The following is an 11,706-nucleotide window of genomic DNA, read 5'->3' as shown; positions in this document are numbered from 1 at the left end:
TTCTTTCTTACAAATCACATATATTTACATTGTGGATCTGGGATACACTTATCACAGTAGGAGCTGCTCAAATCAATCTGAATGCTACCCAATCTGGGAATCTCCCCATAACTGTTTGAGCCAGCATTTCAGATTATAGATAAGCGGTTTCCAGCCAGACTGGCTTTGGAAAGTTCACTCTAAAGAATGAAGTCACCTGTTGTCACTGTCCTCCTCCCCAGGATTCCTTTTGGGGCCGGGTACCATCCTGTGGCTCGTTAAGGAGGCTTCCCTCTTTAATTCTCCATGAGGCTTCCAGGGTGTTCTGGGCTATGGGGAGAACTCTTCAACTTGGGAGTAGACAGGTGCTCCAACTCATAGTGCCCATTTTCAGAGGCCGTGTGTGTAAGTTTCTCCTTCATGCCTTCCTTCTGGCTCTTTTTGTGCTCCATAATCTGCTGGAGCTGGTGCCCAGCATAGTCTGGCTTGGTGGTCAGTGGGCCAGCTGGCACAGCTACACCAAGGACATCTGACACCATGTAGGGACGCAGCCAGCCCACCAAGGGAGTGCTTCCGGGGCTGTAGTGGGTCTGCTTATGGTAGAAGAGAAGTCCATCTACCTATAAGATGGGAGGAAATTCAGGATCAAAATGACTTCTGGGGCCACATGTTTCCAGGAGAGCCTATACACACAAGGGCAGCTCTTGTGGTCCAACTCCTTTTTCTGGGTCACTGAAAGAGGAAAGAGTCCCAGCTTCTCACACATGCACTTTCTCTAAATAAAGAAATGGCCTAGAAAACTAAATTTGAGAAAATAAAAACATTGGCTGAGCGTGGTGGCTCATGCTTATAATCCCAGCACTCTAGAGGCTGAGGCAGGCAGATTGCTTGAGCTCAGGAGTTTGAGACCAGCCTAGGCAACATGGTAAGACCTCATTTCTACTAAAAATACAAAAAAATAGCCAGGCATGGTGGCATATGCCTGTAATTCCAGCTACTCAGGTGGCTGAGGCACCTGAACCCAGTAGGCAGAGGATGCAGTGAGTTGAGACTGCACCACTGCACTCCAGCCCGGTGACAGAGTAAGACGCTGTCTCAAAAAAAGAAAAAGAAAAGAAAAGAAAAACATAAATAGCACTTTCCTGTTTACAGAGTGCTTTCCTGCCCACTATTTCACTATCTTACCCATGACGGTGTCTGAGAGAGGGGGCTGCTGATACTCAGGGAGTTCTGAGGACCTCCTTAAAACACACAGTGAGTAGGAAGCAGGAATTCAACTTGAACTCTGGTCTTCTGTCCCTAGATTCCATGGACTTTCCACCACTTAGGGGTCTGTGTTGCATTGGATGAGCTCTGTGCATGGAATGAAAAGCAGAGGAACTGGACAGGCCCTTTGGAGGCAGCAGACTGCTGTGTACAGGGAAAACAGGCTGTCCAGATGCCCTGCTCCCCTGGCTACCGCTGGTTGCCTAAACCTCCCCCTAAATTGTTTGTGAGCCATGTTCTGGGAAACAGTTTTTCTCAACGGGAAGACCTCCTCCACATTTTATTTTCTATGATTCAGTGACTCATCTCTAAAAAGCATTTATTGTCACTGGGGCATAAGGGTTATAAATAAAGATGGTATTCTTACCACCTTCTTAATTGACTCCCAGAAATGCTGGCAACTCAGCCTTTGCCATTTCCTCATTCGGGAAGCTGTGATCCTTATACAAAATTAAATCCAGTTCAAGCAAATGCTTGCAGTGACTAGGCAGTTTTTGTTTTTTTCTAATTTGTTTTGAGACGGAGTTTCACTCTTGTTGCCCAGGCTGGAGTGGAGTGCAGTGGTGCGATCTCAGCTCAGTGCAACCTCCGCCTCCGGGTTCAAGAGATTCTCCTCCCTCAACCTCCCAAGTAGCTGGGACTACAGGCATGTGCCATCACACCTGGGTAATTTTTGTATTGTTATGTTAGTAGAGATGGGGTTTCACCATGTTGACGAGGCTGGTCTTGAACTCCTGACCTCAGGTGATCCACCAAAGTGCTGGGATTACACGTGTGAGCCACTGTGCCTAGCTAAGGCAGAATTTTTAAAGGAATGATGGGCAAAGGAAAATGTGCTTGTTGAGCCTAGAGAAGGTAACTGCAGGTTCTGAGGCTGACAAGACTGTCGAGGACTTGGGAGCCTCTGGGGCTGTGAGACTTTTTTTTTTTTTTTTTTTTTTGTGAGACAGAGTCTTGCACTGTTGCCCAGGCTGGAGTACAGTGGCTCAATCTTGGCTCACTGCAACCTGCCTCCCTGCCTCCCTGCCTCCCGGGTTCAAGCGATTCTCCTGCCTCAGCCTCCCAAGTAGCTGGGACTACAGGCATGTGCCAATATGCCCAGTTAATTTTTGTATTTTTAGCAGAAATGGGGTTTTGCCATGTTGGCCAGGCTGGTCTTGAACTCCTGACCTCAAGTGATCCACCGGCCTCGGCCTTCCCAAGTGCTGGGATTATAGGCGTGAGCCACCATGCCCGGCTGCTGTGAGACTTTCAGTGCTAAAACAGGGCGAGTCCTGAGCAAACTGGAATGAGGTAGTCACCTGATTCATGTGCCTGCTCAGCAAGTGCTCCCGTCCCCAGGGGCCATCTTCCTTGGTGATGAAAGGATTAGGGGGTCTGGACATTTGTTGGGGTCATTCAGTCACAGAAGCCCTTTCACTTTATAAGCAGTCACGACAGTCAAACCAGGGACCTGGGTCTCAGTTTGCAGTAGGAAGAGGCACACAAGAAGGATCTAGGCATGGGAGTCTTGCTCCTGTCTGGGCCTCAGTGTCTCCATCTGTAAGATGAGGGAGTTGGACGAGCTGTCCACTGGCCCTTCCAGTGCCAGCATTCTGACTTATCCAGCAGGGGTGGAGCTCAGGCTCTGAAGGGCAGCAAGTACATCCTTTCTCCAGAATCAGCTTTCAGTCCCTTTCTGATGCTTTGACACAGCACAATCAAGGAATATTTTAAGACTTTGTGTAACTAAGTCTCTCCGCAGCCTATTATCATGTCAAGGCAATAAAGACAATGGTTTCGTTACCTCAAAAGGGAAATCCATAGACAGCACATCACACAGGCTTTCGGGAGTGCAAGGGAAATTCTTTAGCCCCACAAATTTAAACTGAAATAGAAATTAGAACAAGGAATTAGTACACGTTATAAATGATATTGGCCCAAGCAATTGAAAATCTCTGTCAGGCCGGGCATAGTGGCTCACACCTGTAATCCCAGCACTTTGGGAGGCAGACGCAGGCGGATCACCTGAGGTCAAGAGCTCAAGACCAGCCTGGCCAGCATGGTGAAACCCCATCTCTACTAAAAATACAAAAATTAGCCAGGCATAGTGGCATGTGCCTGTAGTCCCAGCTACTTGGGAGGCTGAGGCAGGAAAATAGCTTAAACCCGGGAGGGGGAGGTTGTGGTGAGCTGTGATCATGCCACTGCACTCCAGACTGGGCAACAGAGCAAGACACCATCTCAAAAAAAGCAAAAAGAAAAGAAAATCTCTGTCAAAGAAGAAAAATCTGTAGTCCCAGCTACTTGGGAGGCTGCTGAAGTAGGAGGATCGCTTGAGCCTGAGGTCAAGGCTGCAGTAAGCTGAGATCGCGCCACTGCACTCCAGCCTGAGTGACAGAGCCAGATCCTGTCTCAAAAACCAAACCAAACCAAACTAAACCACGCCAAAACAAAAAAACAAAGAAGAAAAGTTTTCAGTCTCATCCTTCTCTACCAATTCCCCTCTACTTACTCTCTTAACTACTAGGTCATGGTTCCCAATCTTCCCCCCTTTTTTGTTTTAGAGACGAGATCTCACTCTGTCACCCACGCTGGAGAGCATTGGCACAATCACAGCTCACCGCATCCTCAAATTCCTGGGCTCAAGGATTCTCCCACCTCAGTTTCCCAGTATGTTGGGATTATAGGCATGAGCCACTGTACCCAGCCTCAACCTTCTTTAATCCACAAGAATCATCTGGGGAGCTTTTAAAAATTACTGATACTCGGGAGGCTGAGGCAGGAAAATGGCGTGAACCTGGGAGGCAGAGCTTGCAGTGAGCCGAGATGGCGCCACTGTACTCCAACCTGAGCGACAGAGACTCCGTCTCTTAAAAAAAAAAAAAAAAAATTACTGATGCTGGCCAGGTGTGGTGGCTCACACCTATAATCCCAGCACTTTGGGAGGCCAAGGAGGGCAGACCATGAGGTCAGGAGTTCGAGACCAGCCTGACTAATATGGTGAAACCCCCATCTCTACTAAAAATATAAAAATTTGCCAGGCATGGTGGCGCACACACATAGTCCCAGCTACTTGGGAGGCTGAGGCAGAAGAATCGCTTGAACCTGGGAGGTGGAGGTTGCAGTGAGCTGAGACTGTGCCACTGCACTCCAACCTGGGCAACAGAGCAAGACTCTGTCTCAAAAAAAAAAAAATTACTGATGCCCAGACCCTACCCTGTGATTCTGACTGAACTGGTCTGGGGTGGGATCCAGGTTTTTGTTTTTTTGTTTTTTATTTTTTTTGAGACAGGGCTGCACTCTTTCACCCAGGCTGGAGTACAGTGGCACAATCACAGCTCACTACAGCTTCAACCTCTTGGGCTCAAGTGATCCTCCCACCTCAGCCTCTCAAACAGCTGGGACTCTATAGGTGCACGCCACCATGCCTAATCTGTTTTTGTATTTTTTTGTAGAGATGGGGTTCTGCTGTGTTGCCCAGGCTGGTCTCAAACTCCTGGGCTCAAGCAATCCACCTACCTCAGCCTCCCAAAGTGCTGGGATTATAGGCACATGTCACCATGCCTGGCTAATTTTTTTTGCTTGTATTTCTTTTGTAGAGATGGGGTTTTACCATGTTGCCCAGGCTGGTCTGGAACTACTGAGCTCAGGCACTCCACCTGCCTTGGCCACCCAAAGTGCTGGAATTACAGATGTGAGCCACTGTGCCTGGCCCAGGTATTTTTTTTAAAAGCTCTCTAGTGGGCCCGGCGGGGTAGATCACGCCTGTAATCCCAGCACTTTGGGAGGCCAAGGCAGGCGGATCACGAGGTCAGGAGAACGAGACCATCCTGGCTAACAGAGTGAAACCCCGTCTCTACTGAAAATACAAAAAATTAGCTTAGAAAATACAAAAAGGCGTGTTGGTGGGCGCCTGTAGTCCCAGTTACTCAGGAGGCTGAGGCAGGAGAATGGTGTGAACCCGGGAGGCAGAGCTTGCAGTGAGCCGAGATTGCGCCACTGCACTCCAGCCTGGGCAACAGAGCGAGACTGTCTCAAAAAAAAAAAAAAAAGCTCTCCAATTGATTTTAACATACAGTCAGAACTGAGAACCACCGTATTATACTAGGTTGAAAGGTTGTGTGTTATTCTCTTGGCCTCATGACAGCTACCACTAATAAAGGGCTAGTGAAATCCTTTTCACACCTGCAAGGGTTTTTAGACTGAAGCAGCATAACAAAGTGATTAGAACAACAAACTCTAAAGTCAGATTCCTTGGGTTTGAATTTCAGTCTGCCAATCATGTAACCTCCATATACTTCTATCTTCCCATCTGTAAAATGGGATAATAACAGCACATATCTACTTCATAGGGTTGCTGTGTGGATTCAATGAGATAATATACATATAGCACTTAAACGAGTGTCTTAGAGAGAGCAGCCTTCCCATTCCTCAATGCATGTTCCTCCAGGACCTATATGATAATAACATCACTGAAAGTACTGATCATATTTATTCTCCTATAACTGGTTGTCTAATTCCCTTTAACATTTTTTTTTTCCCCTGAGATGGAGTCTCGCTCTGTTGCCCAGGCTGGAGTACAGTGGCGCAATCTTGGCTCACTGCAACCTCTGCCTCCTGGGTTCAAGTGGTTCTCCTGCCTCAGCCTCCCAAGTAGCTGGGATTACAGGCATGCACCACTACACCTGGCTAATTGTTTTTGTATTTAGTAGAGACAGGGTTTTGCCATGTGGGTCAGACTGGTCTCGAATTCCTGACCTCAAATGACCCACCTGCCTCGGCCTCCCAAAGTGCTGGGATTACAGGCGTGAGCCACCGCGTCCAGCCCTTGTCTTTAACATTTTTTGTAAGCAATCCAAGCAAATACCAATCTGCAGGGCTAATAAAATGCCCTGAAAGTAGCTGTCACATATTTAAATCACTGAGTAGATAGCAAGATGCCTGGGTGATCACACTGGACTGTAAGACCTTGAGGAAGGCAGTCCCCTCTCTGAGCCTATATTCTCATCTATAAAATGAAGGCGCTGAATAGAGGAAGGCAATCTCTGCTCAGATACAAGAGCAGTGGTTCTTGAAGTGTGGGTGCCAAACCAGCTGTAGTAGTACCACCAGAGAACTTGTTAGAAATGCATATTCTCAGATCCTACCCTAGACCTACTGAATCAGAAACCCTGGGAGTGAGGACTAGGAGTCTAAGTTTTACCAGGCCTCCAGGTGCTGCTGATGCACGCTCAAGTTTGAGAACCAATGAACTAGAATTCTATTTTTTTTTTTTTTTTTTTTGAGATGGAGTTTCACTCTGTCACCCAGGCTGGAGTGCAATGGCATGATCTCAGCTCACTGCAACCTCCACCTCCCAGGTTCAAGCGATTCTCCTGCCTCAGCTTCCTGAGTAGGTGGGATTACAGGAGCATGCTACCACGCCCAGCTAATTTTTGTATTTTTAATAGAGACGGGGTTTTGCCATGTTGGCCAGGCAGGTCTTGAACTCCTGACCTCAAGTGATCTGTCCACCTCAGCCTCCCGAAGTGCTGGGATCACAATCGTGAGCCACTGCACCTGGCCTATTTTTATTGTTTCTTTGAGACAGAGTCTTGACTGCCCAGGTTGGAGTGCAGTGACACGATCTCAACTTACTGCAACTTCTACCTCCCAGGTTCACGTGATTCTCCTGCCTCAGCCTCCCAAATAACTGGTATTACAGGCAAGCGCCACCATGCCTGGCTGATTTTTTATATTTTTAGTAGCGATGAGGTTTCACCATGTTGACCAGGCTGGTCTCAAACTCCTGACCTCAAGTGATCCACCTACCTTGGCCTCCTCATCCGCCTGCCTCAGCCTCCCAAAGTGCTAGGATTACAGGCATAAGCCACTGCACCCAGCCATCAATCATTATTTACTGAGTGCCTACCATGAGTATTATGTTAGGAAGACTTGTATATAATAATTCGGTTCTTGTAACAACCCTGTAAATTAGATGTTATTATCCTATTTTACAGATGGAAAATCTAAGGGTAAGTGAGATTATTAACTTAACCTAGTAATAATTATTTTGAGTCTTTTTTTAGTTATTATTACTTCAATAGGTTTTTGGGGAAGAGGTAGTGTTTCGTTACATGAATAAGTTCTTTAGTGGTGATTTCTGATATTTGGTGCACCCACCACCCGAGCAGTGTACACTGTGCCCGATTATCTCTCACCTCCCTTACCCTTCCCCAGAGCTCCCAAAGTTGATTGTATCATTCTTAAGGCTTTACATCCTCATAGCTTAGCTCCCAATTATGAGTGAGAACATAGGATATTAAATTAGTAATAAAAGCCAAAAATGGAATTCAGATCTACATGATTGATACTCTTCCCTTTATACCATGCTGCCTCAAAAAAGATCATTTTATACATAATGATTATATTTAGATAACAGACCAATCCACACTACTCCCCATAAGGAACTCTGTGATCCTAACACCAGGTCTTACAGGATTGAGCTTGGTTTTCTCTCCCAGTCCTTCTTCTTCTGGTAACTTTGAATGCATCCAGTAGAATCGGAAATCAGTCTGCCACAGAGAAGGGAAACAGAAAGATGAAATACTTTCCATTTCAAACTCTAATATAAACAAAAACACCCCATTCTAATTTTTTTTTTTTTTTTTTTGAGATGGAGTCTTGCTCTGTAGCCCAGGCTGGAGTGCAATGGCACGGTCTCGGCTCACTGCAACCTCCACCTCCTGAGTTCAAGCGATTCTCCTACCTCCCAAGTAGCTGGGACTACAGGCGCCCAACACCACACCAGGGTAATTTTTGTATTTTTGGTAGAGATGGGGTTTCACCATGTTGGTCAGGATGGTCTCGATTTCCTGACCTTGTGATCTCCCCACCTCGAGCCTCCCAAAGTGCTGGGATTACAGGCGTGAGCCACCACACCTGCCGGGCCTCTTCATTCTTTTAAATTATTTCACTTTTGGAAATTTAAAAAGACACATATAGTCTTTTGTTTAAATTATAAAAATATATTTGGTTTTAGTTACCAAATTTGTAGGTTGTGAATACATGTAATAAAATATCCTTCAGCAGAATTAAAGCAAAATATGTTCTAGATTGAATTTATGTTCTGAGTTGTAGGCTTGATTCTGCACTTGGGCAAGGTACTTAAGACCTGTGCTTCTTAACATCTCAGCTTCCATATCTATATGTCAAGGACAGGCCGGGTGCAGTGGTTCATGCCCAGCACTTCGGTAGGCCAAGGCAGGTGGATCACTTGAGGTCAGGAGTTCAAGACAGCCTGGCCAACATGGTGAAACGCTGTCTCTACCAAAAATACAAAAATTAGCTGGGTGTGATGGCAAGTGCCTGTAATCCCAGCTACTCAGGAGGCTGAGGCAGGAGAATTGCTTGAACCCGGGAGGCAGAAGTTGCAGTAAGCCAGATCGTACCACTGCACTCCAACCTAGGCGACACAGCGAGACTCCGTCTCAAAGGAAAAAAAAGGATAATAATAGTACTTACCTTACAATAAGGAGGTATTGTAAGGGATTTAATGAGCTAATGCACAAAGCGCTTAGCAATGTACATCTTGATTGTTATTGTTTGAATGAGATGCACTTTAGAATTCTGACTACCAATACCTAGCATGTTTTAGAAACCTAGTGTGCAGGAATGGCTTAGAAAGAAGCAGACTATGGCGACAGGCTGCATGAAGATCACTGGAGGCCTGTTCACACATCAGCCTCGGGCCCATGGCTTCTGGTTCAGCAGGTCTGAGAATGTGCATTTTTACAACGTTCTGATATGCCTGGTCTGGAGACTACACATTGAGAACCACTATAATAAACTAATTGACAGGGAGCAAAAGGAAGTACCAAAATCCCCAAACCCACTATTATACAACTGGGACAATGATAGGGAGAGTGTTGTTAACAGGGATGGAGGCCTGTGGGGCTCACTCAGCCTCACCTGATGACTGCTGCTGTTACCTATTAAGAATCAGCAATAGTAAAATGTTGGGGGTATGGTGAAACTAAAGGGGAGAATATTGGGGCCTCTCCTCACTTGAAAAGTCTCCTCCTAGAGCTAACCTTTGAGATTTGAGGTTCTGGGTCATACCAAGGAGGCCCTGCCATTTTCAGGGTCAGGATGTGGTTGGTGAAGGAGTGGAGGTTGCAGGAGTCTAGTAGATGGTGACTTACATTCAATTCCACCTTCTCTTCCTGGGGCTGCCTGCACAAGGTGGCACCCCCACCCCCTTGCCCCACAATCTTCACTGCCAGAAATCCTCCCATACTCTGGAGAGAGATAAGGGGGCGGTTGCAGCTGCTACCAAGTCCCAGCCTACACCCCTGCCGTTTCTCTCTTTCCTCGTCTCAAAAACTGCATGTTTCTCTTAGTTCCTCCTATTTCTCTTTTAAAACTAAGCTAATTTAAACACACTCAAAGATGCAGGGAGCATTAGATAATGTTCTTGATATACCACATCCTGTACACACCAAGCAGTTGGTCACGTACCAAACCCACATGCTGAGCTGTTTTCCCGGGAGGAGAGGAGAAGACAGGAAGAGCCATGAGGGGAGGATCCATCCCTACCTGGCAATCATAAAAAGGGTGTCCCCGCCAGCACATCACATCCAGAACGTAGTAGGTCTGGTTTACCTCACTGTAAATGCAATCTAGAATGGTGTAGTCTGGGGACACAAAGCAGAAAGTCAGCACAGAGTTCTTCTTCCAACCAGGTTCCTTCCACCACAACTTAGGGAGCCCCATCCTAGAGGCTCCAGTCCAACAATCCTCAGTGCTTACAGCAGTCACTGGCACTAAGGACTAAGGATTCACTGGGGAGAGAACCCTGCCTGGCTACCAGCTACAGCTTCATGGTGACTTGGGGTAAGACAGCACAAGACGGATCAAGGCAAACCTTAAGCAAAGTGAGAATTCTGAAGTTTTAGATAAACTGGCACATTTACTCACCTCAGAGAGGTTTAAAAGCAAGTCATCTTCCATTTTAGTTTACAACTGCTTTTTAAGTTTCTATCATAGGCACTGTGTTATGTAGGGAATATTAACTATAAATATTCTCTGCCTTTAAGGAAGTTACCATTTGGTTAAGGGGATAAGATGATCACAGAAGAAAGAACTAAGAGTTAAATTACAGAGCTCATATTAACAGCAACAGGAGTTCCAGAAAGAGAAGTCTGGAGCAGCAGGAAATGTTCAAGGGAGAGACGCAATACAAATAGAGTCTTCTGGGACCAGGAGGGTTTAAACAACAGGGCAGAGAGGTGAAGAGAGGGCATTTCAGACCCAGGTACTGATGTGGCATGAGCAAAGGCCCAGAGGCAGAATGAACTGGGCACATGAGGGGAGGCAAGTCAGCTGAACAGAAGGTGGGTATAAGAAGTAGGGAAGACATAGGATGGGGGGACAAAGCCTGCATGTGAAAGGCACTAAACGCCAGTAAAGAAGTCGGATCTAGGCCGGGTGCAGTGGCTCACACCTGTAGTCCCAGCACTTTGGGAGGCGGAGGCAGGCAGATGGCTTTGAGCCCAGGAGTTCCAGACCAGCCTGGGCAACATGGCAAAATCCTATCTCTACCAAAAGTACAAAAAATTAGCCGGGCGTGGTGGTGCACTCCTGTAGTCCCAGTTACTCAGGAAGTTGAGGTGGGAGGATCACTTGAGCCTGAGAAGTAATGGCTGCAGTGAGCTGTGATCATGCCCCTGAACCTGAGCCTGGGCCACAGAGTGAGACTATGTAAAAAAATAAAAAAGAGAAGTCTGGGCTCAGTACAGAGGACATGAGGAACCTCCAAAGGAGCCTGAGCAGGTAGAGAAGAAAGCAAGCCCAGATCTGTCAATTCCTGCCTGAATAACCATGGGTAAGTTATTTCTCCTCCATGACCTTAGCCCACTCAGCTAGGCCCAGTGGGAAGAAGCTAAGGTTACAACAATGAGAAAGGAGAAAAGGGAGTTTGGCAGGGAAGCACCAGCATCAGTTGACTGTACCATTATAAAGCTTGGTATTCTCCAAGGGACATTTCCCCCCAAATCTGCATCTGTTGTCTCGTAATAGAAGTCCAAAGGCATGTTGACCTTAATTCAGGAATTTATGGACCATCAGGCCTCATGGGACTGCATTTATTCTGTACCTGAGGAGGCTTGACCTTGAAGGGGAGGTTCTTGGTCCAGGGGCCAGGATGGTGTCTACATGTAGTTTCAAAGATAAGCTTTCAGGTGAGGTGCAGTGGCTCACAACTGTAATCCCAGGAATTTGGGAGGCCAAGGTGGGCAGATCACTTTGAGGCCAGGAGTTCAAGACCAGCCTGGCCAAAATGGTGAAACCCAGTCTCTACTAAAAGTACAAAAATTAGCCGGGTGCAGTGGCGGACGCCTATAATCCCAGCTACTCAGGAGGCTGAGGCAGGAGAATCACTTGAACCCGGGAGGTGGAAGTTACAGTGAGCCAACATTGTGCCACTGCACTCCAGCTTGG

At 46.8% G+C, this 11,706-nt stretch overlaps 1 protein-coding gene across 4 annotated transcripts in view; it reads right to left on the bottom strand.

Moving 5' to 3' along the window:
* Positions 1-11,706, bottom strand: part of SNUPN (snurportin 1) — a 29,461-nt gene continuing 17,755 nt past the window's right edge. For all 4 annotated transcript variants that reach the window (XM_010381894.2, XM_030931702.1, XM_030931700.1 and 1 more), the window contains exons 6-9: positions 9,805-9,902; positions 7,704-7,781; positions 3,032-3,112; positions 1-599 (exon numbers count right to left, since the gene is read on the bottom strand). In XM_010381894.2, the coding sequence (XP_010380196.1) occupies positions 276-599; positions 3,032-3,112; positions 7,704-7,781; positions 9,805-9,902 (581 nt within the window). In that variant the 3' untranslated portion in view covers positions 1-275. The remainder of the gene's footprint in view (positions 600-3,031; positions 3,113-7,703; positions 7,782-9,804; positions 9,903-11,706) is intronic.

This window comes from Rhinopithecus roxellana, chromosome 5 (assembly GCF_007565055.1).
Source record: "Rhinopithecus roxellana isolate Shanxi Qingling chromosome 5, ASM756505v1, whole genome shotgun sequence".
NCBI classification, from domain to species: domain Eukaryota; kingdom Metazoa; phylum Chordata; class Mammalia; order Primates; family Cercopithecidae; genus Rhinopithecus; species Rhinopithecus roxellana.
This window is presented reverse-complemented; position numbering and strand designations above follow the sequence as displayed.